Source organism: Anolis sagrei, chromosome 5 (assembly GCF_037176765.1).
Source record: "Anolis sagrei isolate rAnoSag1 chromosome 5, rAnoSag1.mat, whole genome shotgun sequence".
Lineage (NCBI taxonomy): Eukaryota > Metazoa > Chordata > Lepidosauria > Squamata > Dactyloidae > Anolis > Anolis sagrei.
In genome coordinates, this window is record NC_090025.1 from 148,726,405 (window position 1) to 148,753,561 (window position 27,157).

Here is a 27,157-nt window from a genome sequence, read left to right on the forward strand (position 1 = left end):
GACCACATAAAGAGCAGGTTTGCACTACTAAACCTAAGTGATCAGGGATCAGAAAACAATCTAGAGTGAGACCAAAAAAAATATATCAAGAAATATTTCAAAAGACAATGCCAATAGCTTTTTTTAAAGCTATTCACTGGCTGAAAGATAACATTCTTCAAAACAATAGACAACAATGAAAATTAATTAAAATAAATATTGAGACATTTACAGTAAAATGAAGAACTTGGTAGGAGAGCTTTGTAATTTTACTCTTTTGGATTACAAATCCCAGAATAGTTTGCATGGCCAGTGACCATTTTGGGGTGGGGGGGGGGGGAGTGATTCTGGTATTTATAATCTGTTTATCTCTTTACCTTTGTTTGATTTTTGTTGTAATTTTTTGTAGTGAATGTTGAAGAAAACCTATATAATGAGATGTTAACAGATATATTTATGTTTGTCTGTGCATTTAATATAATCTAGGTTTCACCACAAGACTTCTGTGAGAAAATGTGGATCAACAATACCTACTTTTGGAATTATGAATGTGATGCACTTTCTGCATATGTAGCATTGTGTAACAAACATAATATTTGCATTAAATGGAGAACACCAGATTACTGTTGTAAGTGTGGTGCTGTTTTCTCTGGGCATGAATTTTCTTTTCCCCCCAATGTGATTGATATAGTATGTTAAAGGGTTAGGAAAAGGCAGACCCATTTAAAAACCTCACTTTTTTGAAATTTATAGTGGTACCTAGTTAAAATGTGTGAATGAGTGATGAAGTTTTATTCAGTGCTAACTAAAACATGACAGATTTTCTTGCTTTGGACCTTTGTACTATTTGTGTTCATGTCTAATTAATAGCATTTAATACTATTCTGTATTCCTTGTTGTCAGAACAAAATTGGGTACAAACTAAGATTCTTTTAATTATGAGGAATAGCAATGCTTACCACTGCTGGCGTACACTTGTATGAGTATTAACATATTACAAATAGATAAATAGATGGAGTAAATTATTTTTAAAAACTCCTCTGCTTTAGGAAAAATGTCCAAAGTTAAAGCTTAGCTGAGATTATCTGAAGCTTCACAAAGCTAGAAAATTGGAACCTTAGCAGCTCTTGAGGGAGAAAAATGGTTGTGATTCAGTTTTGCAAGAAAGCAAAAGGATAAAGTGACCATATGCTACAATGAGTATGGTTCTTATCTCTGTTATATGTTCCCAGAAATGGGAAAATGGTGTGGTATGCAGGAAGCTCAAACCTTCTAAGAATAGGGTAATGGGATTGAGTCTCCTGCAAATGATCGGACAATACTGGGATGCTGTTGTCATAGTTGACCCTTCTCAGGTCTTATGAGTCAGAAGTGTCTCAGTGACAGAACACTACAAAATAATAAGGTGGCTATTACTGTTTAATCTTCTAAGAAAGTAAAAGTCGTCTGCTATCTGTGGACTCTTACTTGAGAGTAAACTACATTGAACAATTGGAGATCTTTCTACATACATATTGTGCTTGTAAGGTTCACCACATTTCAGAATACATCAGTGATAATAAATCAGAAAAGTAATTTTCCACCTGCAATTATGTAAAAATATAGCTGTAATATACATGTTGCATGTATGGTAACATGTAGTTTATTCCTGACAAGTCAGATCAAACAACTAAAGCAGTGGTTCCCAACCTCTGATCCGTGAACCATTAGTTGGCCCCAATAATAAAAATATGGTCTGCAGTCTCACCATTACTACATTGTTGCAACAAGTGTGACTGGTCTTGTGAAACCCTCTTATAGTACTGAGGCAATGGGGATGTCGGGAGAGGACTACTCACGAAAGGTGTGAAAACAAGCCTCCTAACTCATGCTTCTCCTCCCCCTTTACCCTGAGTGGAGACTTTTCAAGTGGTGCCTGGAAGTGGGGGCACCTTAGTGTCTTCATTTTTAGGCCTGTTCTTGGGGTTATTTAGGGTACTGATTCAGGAAATTGCATTGGATAGACCACATCACCTCTAGATTATTAAATATGGCTTTCTGTGGACAAGCAGATGGTGACTACTGGGTGGCATATGTTCTGTGTCAGAAACTAGAGCTGATGTGGTATGTCCAATGCAATTTTCTGAATCAGCGCCCCAAATAATCAAATCTAAAGTTGACAAAAATGGATTTGTAACCCTTTTGGTACTAATGTTGGAGAGTGATCCCTGGTCAAAGTGGTCTCTGGTCAAAAAAAGTTTGGGAACCACTGAACTGAAGGGACTGCATTGAATGTATACTTCGCAATGCAGAATCTTTCTTTAGAATATAACCGTGCATACACAAAATAATTTTGCCAGCACTGACTTTCTCAGACTTTCACGGTCCTCATGCTTCATAACTTTAGAGCAACATCTCAGAACTTTAGGAAATCAGTAGCTTTCAAAAGGTGAGTGCTGTGTTACCTGTGACTTGCTTCCTGCTGCTATCATTGCTTATGTTCCTCTACATGTATGATATTTAGCACTCAGTTGTCCTGAGGGGAAAGAATACCAGCCTTGTGTGCAACCCTGTGCTGCCAAAACATGTCTAAATAAGTGGTTTTATGAAGAATCGCCATGCTCCTATTTAAGAGAAGACTGTGTTTGCAAAAATGGGACCATTCTTCATAGAACAGCCTCTGACCTCTGCATTCCAGAAGAAAAATGTGGTGAGTAAATCTATAGTTATGTAAGCAAAATTTTCCCCTGTAAAGCCCAAGCATGCTTATTTTTCTTGTGGGACAGAGGCATGGTTTCTATCTCTGTCTTCTTTTTTCCAAATAGTGTGAACTTAACAGTTCAGTATATCTCCAGTTTTTGTATTCACTGTGATGAGTATATTTTCGGCTCTGAGATTAAAATTACAGCCTATGCTAATTTATTCCACGTAAGTATCAGTAACAGTTGAAACATTATTAATGTATTAAAAGAAGACTGAATGAAGGACACTGAAGACTACAAAGTGTTATTATTTCTGCAGTCTTTTTGTTGCTTAGGGAGCAGTTATTGTCAGTACAGGCTTCCCAATTCTCATGTTTCCTTTCCTATTGTTTGTTGCATTGACAAATGTTGAGTATGTTTTATTAGAAATCTAATTCTGTTTTAGTAATCTGTCTGTCACAGAGGTATATTTTAGAGTAACGCTAACCTTATTGGTGGAGCCCCCGGTGGCGCAGTGGGTTAAACCGCTGAGCTGCTAATCTTGCTAACTGAAAGGTCACAGGTTCAAATCCAGGGGGCGGTGTGAGCTCCTGCTGTTAGCCCCAGCTTCTGCCAGACAAGCAGTTTGAAAACATGCAAATGTGAGTAGATCAATAGGTACTGCTCTGGTGGGAAGGTAACAGTGCTCTGTGCAGTCATACTGGCCACATGACCTTGGAAGTGTCTATGGACAATGCCGGCTTTCGGCTTAGAAATGAAGATGAGCACCAACCCCCAGAGTCGGACATGACTGGATTTAATGTCAGGGGAAAATCTTTACCTTTACTTTAACCTTGTTGGCTTACAACTTCCATTATCCTTTACCCTTGCTGGCCGAGACTTCTTTGAATTCAAATTAAAAACATATGGAAGGTCAAAATTTCCCTGCGTCTTTCTTAGTGGCAGTATTCTTCTGAATACCAGAAATGTAGTGGACTAGAGGGAATTAATTCAGTATGATCCTTCTTAATTTTCACATGAATATAAAGCTATTGATTCATTTTATTACACTGCAGATCAAATGGGTGATTTGACAAATGATAAACTATTAACCACCTCTAGTCTGCAAAACAGGTTGTCACATTTAGGACAAATGTCAAATACAAAATTCCCCTTCAATATAGGAAAAATGCAAAGCCTTTGACTGGAAACTTCATGTGGAAGTTTTATGACATTTTGAAACAGATATGTATTACATGAAAATTATCTTTATATCATTTTTTTTTCTCGTGAGTATTGATGGGATGTCATTGTGTTTTGCATCCATAGCCTGTACTGATAATGATGGGCATCCACACTCAGCTGGAGAGGTTTGGAACGGCTCCAATAAAGGATGCTGCATGTATAAATGTTTGGAGAATGGGAGCATAATTTCTATAGAGCCTGAATGCAAAAAAGAGCCATCCCCAATATGTCAGCGGGAGGGAGAAGTGATTATTAATATTATTGAAGAAGGAGCTTGCTGTCCAAAGAAAATCTGTGGTAGGTAATATTTATGAGCTGGTATAACCTTCCAGAATTGATCTCTGTGCAGAATGCAGTGAAAGCTAAACTACTTGACATGTTGCTTATGTTAAAGGAAAAGGAATTTTTCATGGGTAAATTCATTTCTGAAGCTTTAGAAAGGGCAGGAAACTCTTGATGAGCTAAGAAAAGACTCCACTCATTCAAGATTGAGGAGAACAATGGTTGTTGAAGGAAGTGCAAAATCCAAAACCAGTCTGATCATACTTGTTCATAGAGCAAGGTATAACTAGGTCTTAACACAATTGTAAAATGAAGGACATAAATAGACTGATCAAAACCTGCTAGGACTCTTTACCAAATTCTGTAGAATGCTTAAAATAGAATGTGCAGAGATTAAATTGGATTTGGGAGGTAAAGGTTTGGGTTCTCATAGTGCCATGACATTCACTAGTTCATGCTACACGAAATACTTTCTCTTAGCCTGACCTATCTCAAAATGGTGTTGTAAGGTGAAAGTGAGGATGAAAACAAACAAGTATGTTTGGAAGGAGGGAAAGGGAAGAGGAAGGAGAAGAAATTATCACAAAGCATTCCAGAAAAAAAAAAAGTGAACAGCTTTGGCTTTCTAGCTGTGCACTGAGTTTCCAGCAAAGGAGGAAGCTTTCCTAAGCATTGTATTTCCTAAGCATGTTTATGATTCTGCAGTACATCCACAAAGTTGTTTTTGTTGGTTCCATTGCAATGTGATCTGTAATATTTTAAGTAGTTCTTCATAATATTAGCTGGCAATTTGAAATGATGTCACCACAATTTGTTCATGTCCTACATTTTGTGTTAACACAAATTGCTTCAATATATAACAAGATTGAATACATCCCGAAGTGCATAAAATCTATAGTATTTTTTTTCATTTTCCTTTGAAACATTTTCATTTACAGAAGAGTGTTGAATATGATTGTGCTTAAAGATCGTCTTTGTTTTTTATTTTTTAGAATGCAACATGACCTTGTGTGACTCTATCATACCAAAGTGTAAAAGTACAGAAAAACTGATAGCTGTGTACAGACCATATTACTGTTGTCCTCAGTACAGATGTGGTAAGTAATAAATTGAAAGTATTATTTGAGAAATATTTTATCTAAACATGCAGAATGCTTTTGAGCACAAATTAATTAACTGTATTTTACAAGGGGTTTTTTTTTGTTCAGACTGTGACCCATCAGCATGCCCAAATGCTTCCCGTCCTGAATGCAGAGAAGATCAGTTTATTGTTGAAGCAAAACAGGAAGATCCTTGCTGTTTCTCTTATTTGTGTGGTAAGATGTCTTTCCTTTTGTGACAGTTTTCTGAATAAGCAAAGAATGGTAAAATATCAGTGAATAAAGGAAATGTAGACTTTACTATGTAAACTGGATTACAAAATATCCTTGATTTAAGATGGTGGAATGGAGGTGCTTTGAATAATGTTCACATATTTGTTTTCTTCTGTCTGTCTTGGACAATTCAGCCATTTAAACAGTTCTAATTGTGAAATAAATGGGATTTATGTAAGGTTCATCAGTTTCAATGGAGCAACTCTGTGTGGTACTAACACTGGATTTGGTTTATCGGTCATTTGCAGCACCCATGGAATTCTTCCTCCCAGGTAAAGGGTGGACACTACTTTCACTCATACAACTTCCCTTGCACAACAGATTGCATGCCCCCCCCCAAAGGCTACTGCTACCCACACCCTGAATCCCTCCTCTCCGGTGTTCGCAGCACAGTTCACAATGTTCCTGTCTAAGTGGTATGCTATCACTATAGACATATGAATGTTGCAGATAATAGAGAGAGAATACGCTATCAAATTTTGCAAACTGCTGGAGGTTGTTCGTCTTTATTCTGCACCCTGGTCTTTGGTGTTGTGGAAGGAGGTCATCACATTACTCCAGAAAAAGGCAACAGCACCATTGTAGCTGGTTGAGGTTCCATACTCTTATTTTTCATGATATTTTTAAAGAAGGACAGAGGCCAGAGGCTGATCCTAGACTTAAGAGGCTTGAATGTGTACATTAGACCTCAGTGCTTTTATATAGTGATATTCTCCACGATCCTTCCCCTTCTAAAGGAAGGGGTATGGTTTGCTACTATTGATCTAAAGGATGCTTATTTTCATATTGCAATTAGGCAAGGGCAACATCAGTTTCTTTCATTTGTGATAGTTGGGGCAGCATTTTGTTTTTGAGCATTACCATTTGGAATCACGATGGCATAACAGGTATTCACAAAATGCATGGTGGCGGCAGCAGCTTACCTCCACTTAAAGGGGGTTATGGTGTATCCCTATATTAATGATTGGTGCTGGTGGCAATTGGAATCCCACATTCATCTTGCTCTATCCTTACTACAGGATTTAGGGCATATCATCAATATGGAGAAATCCTGCCTCTGCCCCACACAAAGGGGCACTACTGGGCTCAGTGGAACACAAGGCCTATCTGCCAGAGGACTTCTTCAGGGCCCTATTATCAGTAGTGCTCCATGCCATATGAAAGTGATGGGTGTGGGCCAAAGTGGTGCAGTCACTTTTGGGGCATATGGTGTCAACTACAGCGGTAATGCCAATGGCATGATTGCACCTCTGCCCACTGCAGCAGTGGTTCCTGGCAGTGTTCTACTCTTGTTAGGATGCCACTCAGACTCGACTTACCATCCAGTGTGCAGTTCACTATGGTGGTGGACAAAAAGCGCAAATGTGTGTGCTGGTCTTACCTTTCAGGTGCCAGAGACCTTGGTGATGCTCACCACAAAAACATCCATGTGGGGGTGGGGAGCACATTTGGATGCCTTAACAGTTCAGGGAACATGGTCACTGGAGGAGGCACACCACCATATAAATTGGTTGGAGCTCTTAGCAATTGAGGGGGCCCTTGGAGTGTTCGCACCCTTGCTCACAGACCAAGTGGATCAAGTATTTGCAGATACACAACATCCGTTTGGTATGTGAACAAACAGGGAGTAACACACTCAACTACTTCTGAGACTGGTGCTTCGCATTTCGGACTGGTGCCTTCTCTGAGGAATATATCCCAAGGCATTCCATCTATCGGGGGATGAGAACATAGTAGCCGATCACTTGAGCAGGGTATCGTACAATTCTCACAACTGGTTCCTCCATCCTCAGGAGGCTTATCATTTGTTTTACAGATGGGACAACTCGGAGATCAACCTTTTTGCATCACCACAGATGCCAAAATGTCCAAGGTATTGCACCCACCTCCATCTCTCAATCCGGAATACCTAGGAGACATGTTTCATTTCACCTGGTGCTAAGTTCTCCTCTACATGTTTCCTCCTATTCCTCTCCTCATGTGAGTGGTATCCAAGGTACATGCTGATGCCACCGATTGCATCATAATAACCCCATGGTGGCCCAGACAGCTTTAGTTTGCACTTCTCCTGTGTCTCCTCAAGGGGAAATATGCCCAACTCTTTCTCAGGCCCAATTTACTGTCAGCCTAGCAGGTGCAAGTCTTCCACCTGATGTCCATCACTCCACCTAATGGCATGGAGAATACAGACAATGCTCTTTCAGAACATGTAAAGGCCATACTTGAAGCCACTCTACAAAGTGCTCATACAAGGGGAAGTGAAACTCATTTCTTACCTTCATGAAGTCGACAGGCATGGATTCACTGCCCCAAATTCTCTTATCTAAGACTTCCTGGTATCATTGTCAGCTGCAGGGTTGTCGCTGTCAACACTGAAGTGTTATGTAGCTGCAATGTCCTCTTACAGGAAAAAAGCTGGATCAGCCTCTTGGTTTGCAGACCGCTGGTAACATTGTTCTTACAGGGATATGAATTTTTGCCCTCTAGTCTCCCCACTAGTCATGGCTTGGAGCTTAAACTTGTCAGCCTTCACTAGACCTTTATTTGAACCTTTGGCATCTCTCTCTCTGTCTTACTTACCCTGGACAACAGCATTTTTAGTTACCATTGCACCAGCCCAAAAATCCAGTGAGTTATGTGCATTGCGAGTAGATGAGCCATATACCCAGTTTCATAAAGATAAGTTGATCCTCAAAATTGACACTTCTTTTCTTACAAAAAATAGCTTTCTAATTTCATTTATTGCAGGAAATAGTCTTACCTGCATTTTTCCAAAACCCATCCTCACCTTGGTAGTCCCTGCACCTCCTTGATGTACAAAGGGCTCTGGCTTTTTATGTTCATTGCACAAAGGATTACAGGAAAACTTCTAGACTATTTTTGAAATATAGGAAGGATAAGTTGTGACTGCCGATCTCATGACAGAGATTCTCTTTATCAATAGTCTCCACAATCTGGTTAGCATATCAGCTGGCAGTCTGGGATCCATTGACACAGCTCAAAGGGCACTCTACAAGGTCAGTGGTGACACCAACAGCCTTCCTGAGAGGGGTTCCCATTCATGAGGTTTGCAGAGCAGCCATCTGGGTGACGCCACTTACGTTCATGTCCCATTGCAAGATGGATGTGGCATCCAGGAAGGATATGACCTTTTGGAAAGTAGTCCTCCTGTCATCAGTGGCATGATGTCTGCCATGCAAGGTCAGTAGCTTGCTTACCTACTATATGTGCAATTTTCACAGAGACCACGATGAAGAATGTATGGTTGCTTACCTGTAACCATGTTTCTTTGAGTGATCACCTGTGAAATTCGCACAGCCCCACCTGTCCTTCCCACTTCCAGTCATACTTTCATTCTTGGCTGCTATAGGCAGCAAAGGAACTTTGGCTACAACCCCTTCCACCGGTTATATGCATGATGGAGGGGGTGGGCAGGGCCATAGCCTTAAAGGGCTAAAGCTTTCCAGAAGCTTCCAAGGCTTATTGCATAGGCAACTACCATATGTATGGATTTCACAGATGACTACTCAAAGAAACTCAGTTACAGGTAAGCAACCATACATTACTTTTGTTCAGATACTGCACATTGGAAAGTCAGGAAAATGACTATGGATGGACAGGTATAAATGTAATTGCAAATTTAAAAATAGCTTTCAGGATAGGGCAGAGTAATAAATGAAATTTTAATAAATTAATAAAAGACATATAATTAAATGTTAGTATAACGCTTATGTACCTACAAAATCTATTCAAAGTATTCAGTAAAAAGGAAGTCAATTTGTAGTTGTTGGTGACCACTCGAGAAGATAAACTGAGACATTATAGAACTCTCGAGAAACAAATGTTATATATTTTCAAACTGACGTTCAAATTATCTTCTCTTGTAGTTTGTGAATCCTGCATTGAACCTATCCCACTATGTAATGAAGGAGAAATTATCACTGTAGATCGTAGCACTACGCACTATTGTTGCCCTCACTACCACTGTGGTATGGTTTGCTTTGTTTAAATTCTAATCTATGCCTTAAATTTGATGAAGATTGCTGTTGTTCTTTTTTGGGGGGGAGGGTGACAGGGGAAAGATAGCATTCAGTGAATGATACCAGCTCCTATGGTACTTGGCTGCTTTTCTTTGTAGCATGTATAAAGAATGAAATTTTGGGAAGAATTCAAAGGCATAGTCATTCTAGTCTGGTATATCAGTTTGCAAAAGAGTCTTGTAGCACCTTAAAGAGAATAAAGTTGGTAGCATAAGTTTTTGTAGATTAAATGTGTTTCCTCAGATGCATGGAACAGCATGTCTAGGAAAAGACCTTTATGGCCAGACTGTGTGTCTGAATAGCCTAAAGGCACCATCTTTCTTTCTGTCTTGTTCCTCCCACAACAGCCATCATTACTATTGAACTTGTCCATAAATGTATGTTCTGCATTTCTATTATCACCCTAACACACAGTGTCTGAAGAACAACCAAAATACGATAATATCCACATCAGCAAAAGTTTTTCAGCTGAAGCAACTGTCTCTTATGTTACACAGCATGAATCTGTGTGTGAAGGGATATTTTAACAGTAATTTCTGTTATGACTGAGAAAGGGGTTTTTTCATATAAAAAGACAAAAAAATTCCACCAGGGATATTAAATCTTTTAGGTGTAGTTAAAATAGCTCATTTAGTTTAGTTAGTGCAACTAGAATAGCAAAACATAGCAGAAAATTGGATATTAAATTAATTTTCCATTTGAAATTATGAGAATAATCTCTAACTACTCAATTTTTCTTTCTGTAGTCTGTGATGAAGCTCTCTGTCGCGTACCTCTTCTGAATTGTTCTGCTGATATGAAGTTAGTGAAGAAAAGAGTACCTGGACAGTGTTGCCCAGACTGGACTTGTGGTACCATTTGTTTCTCTCCTAATTACTTGAATTAACCATTTATGACATATTTTTAATCTTGTATGATTATATTGATCTACTGGTTTTTCTCCCTCCTGTGCTCCTTTCTTTATGAAGATTGTGATTGTGAAAATGCTACTGTACCAGCTTGCAAAGTGGTAAGAAATGTTTGGTTTGGTTATTACTGAATTATATCCTTACCTTTTATTTTGCAGCTTTTTTGAGGCTGTATTTAATTCTGAATATGTGATTGTGTCACCAGATTACACAGAATAAGTTATTGTGCACTCGCTCAAATCTAGATAGGATATATAAACAAATGCATGCACAACCTGTAATGCATACAAAAAGCAAAATTGTGTGTGGAAGGAATCTGGATTTGTTTTACTGTAGTTTGCTTATCTTGACCAAGATCCATCAGGGGATATCTGTTGATGAAACCACTTACATCAGCAAATGTGTGTGTTGGGAAGATCTTCCCTGCTCATTCACCCCCAAAACCCCAGGAGCCACTTTCATTTGTGCTAGTATATGCCTTTGGAGTTGGTTAAGCATTTTTCTTTTGGGTGAAATTACAGTTTTGTGCTTATATAGGATTGGACGTACATAATGCTAAAATATTTTTAAATGTTGCAGGGAGAAATTCAGAAAAAAGATTCTAATGTTTCTGGCATGTGTGGATGCCCTCAGTACATTTGTGGTAAATAATATATTACTTTCATATAATTCATATTTAGTTTGATTAATTCTTTCTTTCTGCTTTAAAACAATCTCTTATGTTCTTTATAAACTTTAAAAATGGCATTTAAATGAGAAGACAACAAAGATCTAGAATACAAATATGTCAAATCAGTTGTATCTTCTGTTTTTTAAACACGTTATGTTATCCGAGTGATTAACAAATGCTGTTCCACATATACCCCACTGGGGGAAAAATGTGATATTCATTAGAAAGTAAATAAATTCAGGATAGTGTTATAATATTAGTCATGTTAAATGAGAAAATCCACCTACTCCTGTACTGAGTGGAAAATACATATATATACTTAAAATTTATTCTCTAGAGTCATGCACATTTTAGTGGTGTTTATATATAATACAATGCAGTGAGATTTATGCATAATTGCACATTATGTATGTGAGAGAGAATAATGTATTTATGTGGTAGTAGTGTTATGAAAAAGTAACTTATAAATCACAGTTCCTTTTTAGTACAGTATGTTTCTACAGATTTAAATGAGTAACGTATTTTGACAAAAGTCTATTTTTTACATTAGAAAAGGACAATGTCTGTGTATTCCAAGAAATAACCATTTTGAGCCCTGGTCAAGCCATGATTCAATATTTGGATGGAGATCTTTGTTACACAGCAAAATGTTCACAGGAGAAAGATCCCAGCACAGGATTTCATGCTATGGACCTGATAGTAATAAACTGCTCCCAGAAATGTGAAGATGTAAGTTTTGCTAATGTATAGGAGTGAAATTATTTTTAGTAAACTGCAGCTGTCTTTGAAATCTATTTAAAAAGGATAGAATCATAGAATCATAGAGTTGGAAGAGACCTCATGAGCCATCCAGTCCAACCCCCTGCCAAGAAGCAGGACAATCGTGTTCAAAGCACCCCCAGCAGATGGCCACCCAGCCTCTGTTTAAAAGCCTCCATAGAAGGAGCCTCCACCACAGGCAGAGAGTTCCATTGCTGAACAGCTCTCACAGTCAGAAAGTTCTTCATCGTGTTCAGGTGGAATCTCCTTTCCTGTAGTTTGAAGCCATTGCTCCACGTCCTAGTCTCTAGGGCAGCAGAAAACAAGCTTTCTGCCTTCTCCCTGTACTAATAGCAATATTAGTACAGGCAACTCCATGCAGCCACCGCAGAGGTAGAACGAGCCCTGCTGCTCACACTGTTGTGTAAGTAAACTACAATTTTACCAAGTTTTAAACCAATCCAATGAATACATAACGTGAATACAAAAGTCCTTGTCTTAATTCTTCTAGCACAGTAGTTCCCAACCTGTGGTCAATGGACCACCTGTGGTCTGCAAGAATTAAAATATGGTCTGTGGCTTCACTGTTACTACAGCATTGCAATGAGAGCAACTGGTTTCACAAAGCCCTCTTATAGTGCTGAGGCTTATTAAATATGCTTTTCTGTGGGTCAGCAGATGGTGACTACTGGATGGCATATGTTCTGTATCAAAAACTAGAGCTGATTTGGTCTATCCAGTGCAGTTTTCTGAATCAACACCCCAAATAACCAAACTGAATCTAAAGTTCACCAAAAATTGATTTATAACCCTTTAGGTACTAATGTTGGAGAGTGGTAATTCTCAAACAATATTCATGGAAAACAATATAGTTACCATCTCAGCTCTTAAATTTTGATAAAAATAATTTGTTTAAAATTAGCTATATGTATTTGAAAACAATAGTATAGATGGATATTAAAAAACACTTTTTTCTCTGTTTTAACAGCATCAAGTATACATTCCTTCTCTTAGCCAGCACTCTTGTTGTGGTTCTTGCATAAATGTATCATGCCTCTTCGATTTTGACAATGGAACTCTAGTTGTTTATGAAGTAAGTCTATCTACAAAAATCTAAAAAAAAGTCAATGGATGTAGTGATTATGTAATTCTTAATCTGTATGTCTTTAAATATCAAACTTGTTTTATACATTATATTTCTATACCTAATTCAAACTATATTTGATTCCAAGTCATTTGGAATATAGTCCGTATACTTGTATTCAAAGGATGGTTGTTACAGATCAGTAAATATTAAGATCTGCTACCTGAATGCACTCTTAGGTGATAAATGTCATACCAAACAGACCAAAACAAGAAATACAATACTTCTTAGATTAATCTGTTTCATTTCCAATGCCTGTCTCTCTTCTGAAGTTAGAATCAGGCAATCCCTGAGTCTAAAATTGGCCACATTGCCAATGGAACAAGAAATGTGAAGAAATGTAGCTTATTGCGCTGAGCAATGTTGCTTGACTTTTCCTGCTAATATGATTGGCTAAACTAACCTGGGTTTGTTCCTAATATTTGGATCCTGCTTTATAGGGGAGCAATAAGCCAAGATCTAAATTGTTTTTCTCCAATTGGGTGCCACCCAGATTCTATGAACTATAAAAGTGGGAATCTTTAAACTGGGCAGCTGCCCCGGTTTGGAGAAGTCTGTATTATAGAAACTATTCTTACTTTGCAAAGGGATCTTGTAGCACCCTTGTGACTAGCTGAGAGAAAGAAGTAGGTAGTATAAGCTTTCACAGACTAAGTCTACTTTATCAGAACTTGCACAGTAATAGTATTTTTTTTATCTTCTGGACGACTGTTCTGGAAGAATAATCTTTTTCCTTTAACTTTTTAGGACGGAAGCACATGGGTCTCAAATTGTATTATATATGAGTGTACAAAGACTGCTATAGGAGCAATAGTACTTGGATCCAGCATCATTTGCCCACCTTTTAATGAGACTGAGTGTACAAAGGTTTGTACTCATGATGTATCATATAAAATGGGAACAATAATTGAAAATACATTTTTATTTATGATTTTAATTTTGTTTGTGCAATATAGTATAATTATATGCAACAATTTCCATTATTTTCATTAGGCTAAATCCCATGTCAATCTCAATTAAACAGATTGAAATCAATGGAGCCTGCATATGTGGAGACTGACAGTTTCATTTATTTCACTAGTTATACATACTCTAATTGAGACAAATATTGGATTTAGTCCAATATGAATTATGCCATAAATAACACTGCTGAATATTTCATTAAACATTGATAACTAATACTACTTAATTTGTCTGAGTAGGTCTTTTATCTTAAGCATACCTATATGGAAGCAAATGTCTTTATCTAGAGCCCACAAAATTTATTGTTGCACAGAAAGTAACCTTGATTATGTTATAGACTATTCCACTGCATTTTCAGAGAGAATAGACCTATTTACATAAATTAATTATTCATAAATCTGCTTCTGCCCTTGGAATAATGATTACTAGAACATATAATTGGGTAAGATTGTATGTAATCAGGATGTTCAGGATTGTATGTAATCAGCAAAGGTCTCAATTAATAACATTCTTTTAATTTATTTGTTGAGTGTCTATGCTGAGGCAAATGCCCTTAAAATTGAGTAAACATTACATAATTCAGGCTATGTTAGATGTATAACTGAATACAACCCAAGGATGTTAGTAGACCAACAGGTATTATTAGGTCTGTAGATAAAATTCCTGCAAAGTATTTAGAGTTTATTCTGGACTTATTAAAAACTCAGATCCAAAGATTCATGTGAATAATTCTGCAAGTGTCTTTTACAAGTGCTTGTAAAACAATAGCCTCCATGCCACAAACCAAATAACTTCTGAAATGTTACCCTACTTCTTTCATTCAATGTGAATTGGTCCTAATTTATCAAGATTAGCCACAAAAAGAATCAGTTCACTTTAAACACATACCAAAAGCCTGAATTAAAAAAATTAGACCAACTAGATATTTACAGTATATTAATTCAATCAGAAAGCTCAACATGAGGGTAGATAGAAGAGGTTCACACTGCTGTTACCATCACACTGTTGGTGCAACATTTTCCAGTAAACATTGCATTTGATGAGGTTCACAAACAGTTTGTTTTGTGCAATTGCAAACATGCAATTTGCAATTTTTAGCAAACTATAACACCTAAGGCTAATTTTGTAGCTTATATTAAGCACCAAGATTTCCACTGATGATTTATGACAAGAAAACAATGCTTTTATATGTTAACAGTTGTTGTAAAGCTGAATTTCCTTATAATGTAAACTATTAATATAGTTAACTTAAGGAAATATGTGCATTAACTTTCAATCTGGCTGCCTTCCTCTTTCTTTACATCTACTATATAAATTTATCAAAATGTTTCTTTGGACACAGTCTTTTTTGAAATATTTTCTTTAATTTTTTCTAGAATGGAGGCACAATACAGACATTTAATGATGGCTGCTGCAAGACCTGTAAGTGAAGAAAGCTGCATTCAGTTCTAGTTGTTTGCTAGTCTTGCTCTTGATTTTGGATAGCTCCATATTCTTAACTCTTCTAATACGGACATTTGGGAAAAAAAGCATGCTGCCCCCAAATCATGTTAAATATAGTTTTTAACAAATGTCATTGATAAACCTTGCTTCATTTGGCTGCTCACATGGTGATTTTGGATTGTTTCAACCTTTCCTTCTGGAGTATAACTGATCTCTCCAAATATAATATATGTGTAACTTAAATAGATTTAACCTCCCCCCAAAATTATATATATTATTACCAAAAATGAGATACACACATCTGTTCAAAAGAAAAGTTTAAACAAGGACATTTGATGTGTGTTATGTACGGGAAGAAATTATTTTAAGATGGTCATAACTTTATTTATTACATGGCAGAGAGTATTTCAATTCTCAAAAGTGAGCTAGCACCTTATACTAGGACTAACGGTAAGTCCTAGCATACGGTGCTGACTTACTTACATGCATATAGACTCAATATGAATAAGTGTTTTTCCCCTCCAGTTTAGTCAAAATATGCAAAGAGATTTCAGTGAGCAACTACTTTCTAAGGGACAATGTTGGATTTTAAGAATTGCATTTTAAGAATTTTGATAGTGTAAATGCGTGAGTAGATACTAATTTACACATGATTATAAGGCATATTATAGTTTCATTAACTGTTCAGTAAAATTCTCAAAACTTATCTATGTCATACATTACAATTCTCAGTGTAGAGAAGGGTATTCAACAATTGAAATTTTTTTAGAAGTCACAAAAAATCTGGACATTTTATTTGAAAATCAACCAACTGGGGGGATCTAAAAAGCACAAAACTGTGATGTATCAAATATAGATGAAAGGAAAAAGCAAAAGAAAATAAAAAGGCAAGAAAAAAGAAACTGAAAAAAACTGGTAGTTTCTAACATGTTTGAGGGGGAATGTATTTTTCAAAGGAAGTTTGTTTATACTTTTTATTCAAGTTCCTTCAATACTGCAGGTTAGAAAATCTAATCAAAATGTATTCAGCTTCACACAGCACATATTTGATAGTGTCATAGCAAACTTATGTCTTTAATTTTTTCAAATCCTGTTGGGAACTACCAGCATGTTATTTCTTTTCAGTTTAGAATTCCTCTTGTGTGGATTATTTGCTTCCTAAGTCCTCTTTCCAGAATACAAACATACATATGTGCTCTATATGCTGCATCCCAGTCTATTCCAGAAAATCTATACATGTTGTGTCCTCTAAATCTGTTAATAAGCAACATATATTTTGATCTTGCTTGCTGATGTACCTGTACAAAAACTTTCATTGATGAGGGCACACCCCCAATAGGCAATAGCATCAGTTATTCAGATTCTCCTGCACAGTATATATAATTATATACTGTGTTCTAACACTAAAGCTACATGTGATAGAACATGAAATTGTGGATTGTTAACAGAATTACTGACACTCAGCAAGGACTTTCTGGGGACACTTCCACACATGGCTAAATCCCGCACCAAAATAGGTTAAAGTAACCTGCTTCAGTGAGGGTTCTAGTCTCTATCCCCCAACCAAAGCACTAGACTTTCCTTCAAGAGTGGCTACATGCTATCCTGCTTGAAATCAGGATAGCATGAAACCATCCCAAAGCCCCCTATTTGGGCCCCAAAACTTAAAACCTTTGGGCCCCAAAAAGCCTGCTGGCAGCACAGGTCTCTCCCTACAGTCCTCCTGCTATGAGAAAATGATGCACCAGGAGAGGGGAGTGGGGAAATCTCTCCCCCACCACCTGGCGATGTGTCATTTTCTCCAGGAGTCCAAAAGTGTGAGATGGCTGTTTGTACTGATTCCTGGAATGCGACCCTAGAAGTCAGTCCCCATTTACCTCATTGGACACAATACCTCATTGGATCTGGGCCTTTTAGGAAGGCCTGGATCTAATGAGGTATTTAATTAATATATATATAATAAACCAAGGAAACCTTGCTTTACACTGCATTAATTCGCTTTTACCAGAGGTGTCATTTGGACACCTCTGGAAAAACTGAGACAGATCCCATGTTTTGAGCCTGTCTAGATGGGACCAGGATTTGGAGGCAAATTAATTTTTATCCATTCTCTCTTCTCTAGAGCTTTCCTCAGTGTTTTTAGTGCCCAAAGAAGCCTTTGTGAAAGATTCAGGGTGCTTTAAAGGAAAAAATACAATAAAAACGGCCTTTCTACTCCTTTTTTCCAGTAGGACTCTGAGTGGATTTTCACTCAAAGAACAATACCTATCTGCTATCTAAGTTGCTATCTTACTTATATATGAAATACAGATTGAGCATCCCTTAGCTGGAATTCTGAAATCTGAAAGACTTCCAAATCCATAATGGTCCACACGGGTGCCTAAGATAGTGAAATATTTGCTTTCTGATGGTTCAGTGTATACAAACACAGGCTATGTGTGCAAGGTGTATATGAAAGATTGATTAATTTTCAGTTTAGACCTGGGTCCTATCCTCAAGACATCTCATTATAACAATTTACAAATGCAGGTACTCCAAAATATGGAGAGAGGAAAAACCCAAACACCCTAATGAGGGGAAAAGAGACACAAACTGTATCATAATTAAAAATTAGGGATACTTTTAACTGGAAAATGTTGAGCATGAGGATAATTATTTCCTTAAGTAGATAGGCCAGGTTTAATCTCCCTATTATATAATACATGCATTATCTATTTAGTTATATGATTCACACTTCTAAAACCTTCAGTGTTAACTGCATTGTTTACAGTGCTGTGTGGCCTTAGGAAAGGCAGTGTTATACTTCAGAATTGTTTGCTTGAGATGACTTCTAAGAAAAAATGTGTAACACAAATGCTTTTAAAAATGCTAATAGTATTTTTTAAGAAAGAAAAGCATGTGCATTTATTGTAAAGCAGATGGAAAGTCATCTACAAGTATAGCTTGCAACTCTTTGGGTTTTAATGGGAGCCATTAATCTTAAACTTTTAAAGGAAAATGATTCAATGCATGCTTGAGTGAGTTCATACATTTAATTCTTACCTTGCCAGAATCATAACATTCTGTAGAATTTTTCTTTTGTAAACACTGCAGTTCTGATGTCCTCACAAGCATTAAAGTATAGGTTCATCAGTAATTTAGAAAAAAAATAGGAAGACATGTTACCTTTTGCAAAAAGAAAAATTGCAGTTGGCAGTGTAAGAATTAATGCCATATTGTTTATGCAAAAATGTTTTTTATATTACAAGAAACTTATGTTCCCAATAATTCTGCCAGGTTCTGGACGGGGTGTATTACCATTTGCCATTAGCCCCGTAGTCTCTACTGGTAGTATTAATTGTGAACCAGGTATTATTATTTTTAATAATGTATTTTCTTTCATTTGAATGAATTATTATGATGTTATTAATGTTTATAGAAATGTCCATATTTAAGCATGACTCAGTGTCAGTTAGAAGAGGCTATGATGGGAAATAATAGCCTTCAAGTTACTCTCTGTCACTGAACACATCAAGAACAGTTGGTTGAAGTTGAATTGATTGCACACCATTTTGCACTTGAAAGGCATGAGATGAGCATTGTGTGACCAGATGCTGTTGGATGGTTGTTCATGTTAACTTTCACTGGTAGTTTTCAAAGACTTATGAGTTTTGCCATCCAGCACTTGGATGGTCACAAGTTGCCCATCCCGTATGTATGCATGTATGTATATTTTATTTCTTTCCACTTTCATAAGACAGTTCATAGTACAGTTGACCTTCCACATTTGCTGGTTTATGGTGGTTTATTCATGGATTTGATTAATTTACAAGAAGTTGACCATGGAGTCATGCTGGAAAAACAGATATTCCTAGAGAGAACACCCTCTAGGAATCTCTAAGTCCTCGAGTGTAATGCTATGATCAGCTTCCAGTAGAAGCTGACAATAGAGTTGTGCAGGAGCATCTAGAAATTCCCAGAGAAGTGTTATTTTGGGCAAAAATATAGTAAAGCTTTACTATAGTTCACAGTTTTACACCTTCACAAGCATTTAGTTCACAGTTTTTCACCTTCACAAGCATTCTGTGCCCCTAACCCCAGCAAATAGTTATTATGGAAGGCAATAAGTAAAATTTTTGAGGAAGACAGGCTACTTTGACTGGTTAGTATTATGGTATGATGGAGGCAAGATACAATAGTGGTATGGACAAAAATAGTCATGTGATATGGATCTTCCAGCATCAATTATTGGCTTGGGTGGTTACTAGCTTTAATTGGGTGTTCCATTATATAATAAACATCTGAAAAGGAGGAGTGTGGAAACTCCATTCTTTCCATCATACTCCACAAACAGAGTTAATCTTTGAATAGGAGAACCTGCTCTATCTGTGGAGATTCTTCCCACAATTGCAGGAAAGTTGGTTTTACTACTATTCAGAACCATATGGGCAGTCATCATCTTTAGAGGAGGCTCTTCCCTTCACATGAGGAGAGTAGAAGGGGCAGGCTCTAACCCTTGATCTCCACGCGTTTGTTTTCTGTACAATTACAGAGCATCTGAAAAATGCTCATGTGATTGCTGTATATGATGATTTATATGCATGATTCACCATTCTTTTCCCATGGAAATATATAAGAAGCAGGAATTATATTTATTGTCAAATTAGTCACTAGCCTAAAGCCAGTACACTTATGTTGACACTGTTGTGTCCAGTGAAATGTCTAAAAACACTCACAAAAAAGACTTTCCTTTCAGATTTTATCATAGACAACTGAAAGGCTTTTGCATTCTGAACATATCCACATTGATCTTAAGACAGACACATTTTCAATTTGTTACAATTGTGGATGGCATGAAAGAACAATCATCTGACTTAAATAACGTAAATGACTCAATTGCCGCAAATGTGATCTCTGTAGAGAAACAATGTGCCTTTCTTGATTCATTAGGTAAAAAGGTTGTCATGTGGACAAAATTCATTAAGTACTTATCCTTGGTTGAAAAGATCACTTGTGAGAGCCACCACCAAGTTGTAGTTTATACCAATATTCATTTAGATAATTTCAGCTTAATTGCTACTAATAACTTTGTTATGTAATATTTGCTTCAGTAGAATATGTGTTTGGTTTTTATGACAGATTACATTTTCCTGTGATGCCCAATGAAAATCTAGTAGTACAGTTAGTGCATCACACTTTCCCAATTTCGTAAAAAATTCTGTCCTGTCCATAGATAAATTTTTGAAAGAAGATCAGCTATTGTTTATTTCTTCTAAAACTGTAAGATCGGTTCTGTGAATATGGCTTACAAAATTTCTCTCTCGAATGGTCTCTTTTATATTGATATATTCATTCCATTACATGTGTCCTCTCTGTTTTTTATTTCTGGTAATTAAGGAGGGATGGGGAATACATATCATATACAGGTAGTTCCCGAGTTAGAAACATCTGACTTACAACTCATAGTTAAGAACATGGGTGAGAAAAGAGGAAGTGAGAGAAATATATCCCCATGAAGAGAAATTCACTCCTAAAAGAGTTATTGGGGGAAAAGGTGTTTCCACTGAGGTTTTATCACCAGTCCTTGTTTCCACAATAAGCAACATTTTTCAAAGGTGAAAAAGTCTTCTGAACAGGGCACAGACAGAAAACAAACACCACAGGGGTGTTAACCCTTCCCTATGCAATTAAGGGCCCTGGAATAATATTCAATATGTATCAGAAAATGTTTCATGTTCCTCTGTCTAATTATTTTCTTATGGGCTCCAGTCCATATGTAACTCTCCAAATGCAGATTGTTCCTACAGGCAGGGAACAGGAGAAACCTTGAATTCCATGTTCTCCTCATTATTTGTTAACTGAGGCTAGTGTACATACATATCTGTGTGGTCTGTCTGCTGTAAAAGAAATGGGACAGATCATGTGAGTTCAGAAAAATACTGTACAGGCCTTTTTCACACTTAAATTTCTCTGTGTGATTCAGTTGCTCAACAAATCTGTCAGTCTTTACTTGGCCAAAAGAATCTTGCAGATTGCTTTAAGTGTGTATATGCAAAAGAATAGGGCTCCTTTGCTCCATTGCATATATAACTTATACATTGAACTCTTGAAAGCTAACTGTACTGCATTCAGTGGGAAATAATATTTCTTAGTCTGTTCTCCTACTTGATTTTCATTATTTATTTATTTATTTATAAATTTTATATACCGCCACTCCCCGAAGGCTCGGAGCGGTTTACAATATACATATGCAATACATTACATTTAAAATCAAAGAAAAATTTCAATCAACAAGATTCAAATGCTAGCCTAAATAAATAAGTTTTACAAGTTCTACGAAAAGATAGTAAGTCTCAGAGAGCTCGTGTTTCCGCTGGCAAGGCATTCCACAGGTAAGGACTCACCACTGTGAATGCTCTACGCCTAGTAGACATCAGGTGAAAGGTCCTAAAATTGGGAACGTCAAAGAAATTCTGATCGTCTGAATGGAGTGATCTTGGGGGTTGGTAGGGGGTGAGGCGGTCCCTCAGGTACTCAGCCCCAGGCCGTATAAGGTCTTAAAAGTTAGAATCAGCACTTTGAAGGTAATCCGGTGCTCAATCAGCAAGCACTAAAACATCATCATAATGTGAATTCAGGTTTTATCAGTTCAAGCTTCAAATCTCCAGACCTCTAGTGACCTTTGGGGATGAATAATGACAGGAATGTTACTAAATTACAAATTAATGAATGAACTGACACAATATAAACTAAAGCCAAAATCCACAGGCCCATGAAGACTGACAGCTGCAATATGATGTCTTGAGTTTCCCACATTTGAAAAGAGTCATATAATAGGACAAACTCTCCAAGCTGAACTTCTGAATTTGGTATCTAAGTACAGAAAACATCAAATGGGGCTACAACATGGAGTCCACGACATGCGAATGTGGAGAAGAGCAAACCACAGACCACCTATTACAATGCAACCTGAGCCCTGCCACATGCACAATGGAAGATCTTCTTATAACAACACCAGAGGCAATCCAAGTGGCCAGCTTCTGGTCAAAGGACATGTAATAGAATGCCAAGTTTACAAACTTTTTTAAAAAAAAATACAATACAACTGTTTGGTTCACTCCTGATACAATAAATAAATAAACAATTGGGCAAACAGGAAAGATGGGGCACCTTGATATTTGCCTAAAATCATGCAGCTAGAAATGTTATTTTCAATATTTTCCCCTTATGCCTGAATTTATAAATGAATCAATGGAGATTATTTTATATTTCACCAGGCAAAAGAGATGATAGAATTTGCCAAAAGGTGACAGTCAGAACAACTATAAGGAAACAGGACTGCATAAGTCGGAGTCCTGTAAGTATGAGCAGCTAATTTTGTTTTGCACTTTCTAGTTGTGGGCATTGTAACATTCAAAGCATTAAAAGATATCCATAATCAATCTGCTGAATAAACACAAAAAGGAGAAAGGGGGGTGGGGGAAGAAATGTAGAAAAAAAGACTTAAATGTTTTTGTTTTTTGAGCTTTCATACATCACAATCGCAGGACAAAGTGATATCCTGGCTGGAGAATATAATGCATATTTACATAAAACTGAGAAAGACTGAGAAAGATGTAAATCATATTCAAGATGTGAATACAATTCAATTCAGCTATTTCTCCTTCTATTCTTCCTTTGCAATTTCTTTGTTCAAGGACCACAACCTTTAAATCCTATACTGTATATCCAGGGATATTGAAATATTCCACAACTGGTTTTTGGATATTGCCACTTTTTGATTTGTGTCCATTCATCCACTGTGTAGAGATGGACCTGTCTGACCAGGGTAGAGTGTGGAGGGGCATTGTTGGCATACAGTAAAATGGCATATATTATGTTGGAGGAAAAACAAGTGCATGTACCTCTGATGTTATGGATAATGTTTTAGCCTCTGTAATATTGCTTCCAGAGGACATGTGGTGACAGAGTTGGCCTCTGGGTTTGTGGTAGGGGGCTATCCCTTTATTGCCATCCATATTATGCAATCTTTTTGCTTGTATTACATTGTATCCTGTGTAAATGTGCTTTATACCCCAAGGCTAGCATATCATTCTATCCTGCATCTGAAGAAATTGGTTTATATCCATGAAAGCTCAAGCTTCAATTTTTAAAAACTCTTAGATATGCATCTACACCCCCCCCCCCCCAATTCCACATTTGTATGTTGGAAGAGAATAGCAGGGTTACTTCTTTGAAAACTAAATAAACACATGCCCCTAAATAGGACCTGTTCATTTCCTGACACCTGGAAGATGTCTTATCTTGCAAACATTCTCCCACTCATAAATTAATTACTTCTACCTGAACAGGACAGAAAGGCTGAACCCTTCTGTTTAAAATAACATCTTCCTCCAGATGAGCTGTATACTATGTAATTGCTTACACCAAACAAATAACTTCAATATCATTATCTTCTTTCTTTATTCTAAATGAAGAGTGATGAAAAACAAATATGCATGTAAAATGATTTTTAAAACTCTCTAATCTCACCATACAAATACATTAGATATCTTAGACACTTAAATCCTTTCAAGGGACTTTAATTTGTGAGACTGAGATGGTAATCAGAATGGAATTTTTGTGTGTGGAGGGTTTTTTAAAAAAGGGTTCTATTCTAAAGGAAGTGTGAAAAATGTGAGGAAAATTGATTAATGAATTTCACTTGCATGCATTTTCCTGACAATTAAACTATAGATCTTGCCAGAAATATTAATGGCAACATCATGATCCTCGCCTCACAATAGAAGGTCTCTACAAGTCTCATTTATGGGTCAGGTCTGCAAGCACCTGACTTTATTTTGATTTGCCTTTAGGGCTTAGCTAAAGGAATCTATTGTAAACATAAAATAGGCATCAGTGGTAGCTCTGGCAAGCAGCTAAACCTTAGCTGTTTACTTGATTGAAAGCTGAGAAGGTTGGAGATGTTTTCCCACTTTCCCACATCTCAGATCTTTAAACAAGTATAGACAGTCATAGATTGCCCTACAAGAGAAAGTGCCCTCTGGAGCCCTTAGAGAAGGCATATGGGGAGAGAGGATTTCTAAATGGCTTCTTATGCATATACATACTTAAATATACTTTGGAAATTGATAAAACCTCAAGCGATTAATGACTTTCTTTCCTGCCTTTCCCTTACAGATCGATGTGTCTTCTTGTGATGGAAAATGTCCCTCTGCCACAATTTTTAATGTCAACATTGATAGCCATTTAAGGTTCTGCAAATGCTGTCGTGAAAATGGAGTGCAGAATCTAACTGTGCCACTCTACTGCTCAGGAAATGACACTGAAATTATGTATATGATCCAGGAGCCTACAGACTGTTCATGTCAATGGACCTGAGAATTATAAGGATAATGTAGGAAATGCATTCAAATGGAAATATATGTTTATTATTGTATTAACATTTCATAAACAGTTTATTAATATATACATATTAAGAAATGTATTTGAATATTATATTAAAATAGTATATGTTGTCATATATACAACAGTTAATCCCTCTTTCAGTAATCTATTTATGACAAATTTGTGAATTAACTTGCTACAGAGTTATTTCATCCCAAAACCCTTCTGCAGCTTCTTAGAACTTGGATGTGCACCACTCATTTGTGCTTAAAGTGAAGCACACTGTGCAATGTAATGTTTTGTGTTTTCTTACTGATTATTTTTACAAGCTGTGACATACCAATCTTAATTGTCTTTATGCTGTGTGTTTCAGAAAATTTTATATGTTTGTTTTTTTCTGAATATTTAGAAACTTCTAAATAACTCCCTATAACGTTATTCTCCATTTACAAGATTTATTTTAACAGAGAGGAACTTGGCATTTTATATAATAGCCTTAAATTAAAAAGATAATATAAAATACAAACAGTCCCCAAGTTACAAACAAGAAAGGTTATGTAGGTTTGTTCTTAAGTTGAATTTATATGTAAGTTGGAACAGGTATATTTTTTAAAGTGTAACTCCAGCCACATATATATATATATATATATATATATATATATAGCTTTAGAGAGAAGCGTTAACACTCTTGTGGTGTTTGTTTTGTTGTCTGTGCCCCTGTTCAGAAGATTTCACCTCACTTTCTGTCTCTGTAGTAATTGGATTTTGAAAAGAATGGCTTGTGGAAACAAGGATTGGTGTGAAAGCTTCTGTTGAGCCACCTTTTCCCCATGGTAACTCTTTCAGGAGTGAATTTCTCTTCTGAGGGTTAGAATTCTCTCACTTCCTGTTGTGTCACCCCCATTCTTAACTATAAGTCATTTGTAAGTCAGATGTTTGTGACTCGGGGACTGCCTGTACTGTGGCTGAAACCACATATCTACCACATACCCACAATGCTGTAGCAACTCTGTAACTCCCCATCCAACCTCTGAAAACCACCTTAAAACTATTCAGCCATTCAGAAGTGGTTTATTCTGCTAGTGGGCCGGGCACAGTGGGATGATGTAAGCATTCCCCTTCCACGTACTTCTGCTCCTTGCACCCTTGTTTACAGGCAGAAGTGATCTAGTCACATCATCCTGTAGTGCCCATCTTGTGAGCAAAACAGTCCTTCCTTACTTCAGATGGATGATTGGCTTTTAAAGTGGGTTTCAGTATCCGTGGTTGTGGCAATAATGCCATGATTGCAAATGAGAACACAATGAAAGTTGCAGCATCCTAACTCTAGCTTATGACACCATAACTGATTCACACTATCCCAAACTGTGAATATATAGATATTTTTAAGAAGAGGAAAATGCACCTTTACTTTGGGGAGAGGGTTGTTTTTATAACTTAAATAATTTTATTATATTCTGCCACTATTTTGATGATAATATGAGAGAACTCTTTTTACAAAGATGCACAATTATTCTACAGTAACCATAATCTGGAATGATGCATAGTATATTGAATGATACTCAGACTAGCAATAATGTCGGGAGGAACAATGCATTTTATTGTAATTAACAAAATTAAACTGTTTTATAAGTAGAATCTGAATTGTATGCTGTAGAATAAATTTTTAAAGACAGTTTGTGACAAACAATTTTCATATGAAAGCTTAGTTTAGGCATTGAAAGAGCTGTACCTTGTCACAGAATAAATGTATGAAATGATACTTGCTTTGAGGTTGTAAGCTTATTATGCTAGACTCATGTGAAGATATGGACTCTACAAAACCATACATAGTATTGTCAGAAAAAAATGTAATTATCTAAATCTGTTTTGTAAACCATGGCACATTATTGAGTTAGGAACATGTTTGCTATTTCTTAACACAATACTTTTGCCACATATATCACTATAAATAAAAATTTATTTAAAATTTCTTGTAGATTTTTGTCATACTAAGATTTTTGCAACGGTGAGTCTTACTGGACTTATACTGGGAGTGTTGTAGTAGAGCCTGTAGGTAACATTGCAAGCAGCAGTATGGGTGCCAAAAGGGGGAAAAGGGTTACTCGTGAGCAGGAGTCTGATGAGGAACAACAGAGGAAAAGGATTCGGGATATACTTATGGCACCTACAGATGAGGACTCATTTGAGGGGTTCTCCGGGGATGAAGGGTCAATGAGTGAAGGAGAGGAGGGAGACACAATGGATGGGAATAGAGGAAGAAAGAGGATTACTCGAGAGCAGGAATCGGATGAGGAGCAACAAAGGAAGAGGATCTGGGATATA

General features: G+C 36.8%; 1 protein-coding gene across 1 annotated transcript in view; it reads left to right on the top strand.

Annotated features, from left to right (window-relative positions):
• The window catches only part of OTOGL (otogelin like), a 95,648-nt gene extending 70,712 nt beyond the window's left edge, over positions 1-24,936 (top strand). The window contains exons 40-54 of the mRNA XM_067468495.1: positions 466-607; positions 2,483-2,668; positions 3,969-4,181; positions 5,159-5,263; positions 5,375-5,482; positions 9,427-9,528; positions 10,326-10,430; positions 10,548-10,588; positions 11,067-11,130; positions 11,708-11,886; positions 12,905-13,009; positions 13,808-13,927; positions 15,400-15,445; positions 22,723-22,802; positions 24,626-24,936. Of these exons, the coding sequence (XP_067324596.1) occupies positions 466-607; positions 2,483-2,668; positions 3,969-4,181; positions 5,159-5,263; positions 5,375-5,482; positions 9,427-9,528; positions 10,326-10,430; positions 10,548-10,588; positions 11,067-11,130; positions 11,708-11,886; positions 12,905-13,009; positions 13,808-13,927; positions 15,400-15,445; positions 22,723-22,802; positions 24,626-24,826 (1,797 nt within the window). The 3' untranslated portion in view covers positions 24,827-24,936. The remainder of the gene's footprint in view (positions 1-465; positions 608-2,482; positions 2,669-3,968; positions 4,182-5,158; positions 5,264-5,374; positions 5,483-9,426; positions 9,529-10,325; positions 10,431-10,547; positions 10,589-11,066; positions 11,131-11,707; positions 11,887-12,904; positions 13,010-13,807; positions 13,928-15,399; positions 15,446-22,722; positions 22,803-24,625) is intronic.
• The last annotated feature ends 2,221 nt before the right edge of the window (positions 24,937-27,157 follow it).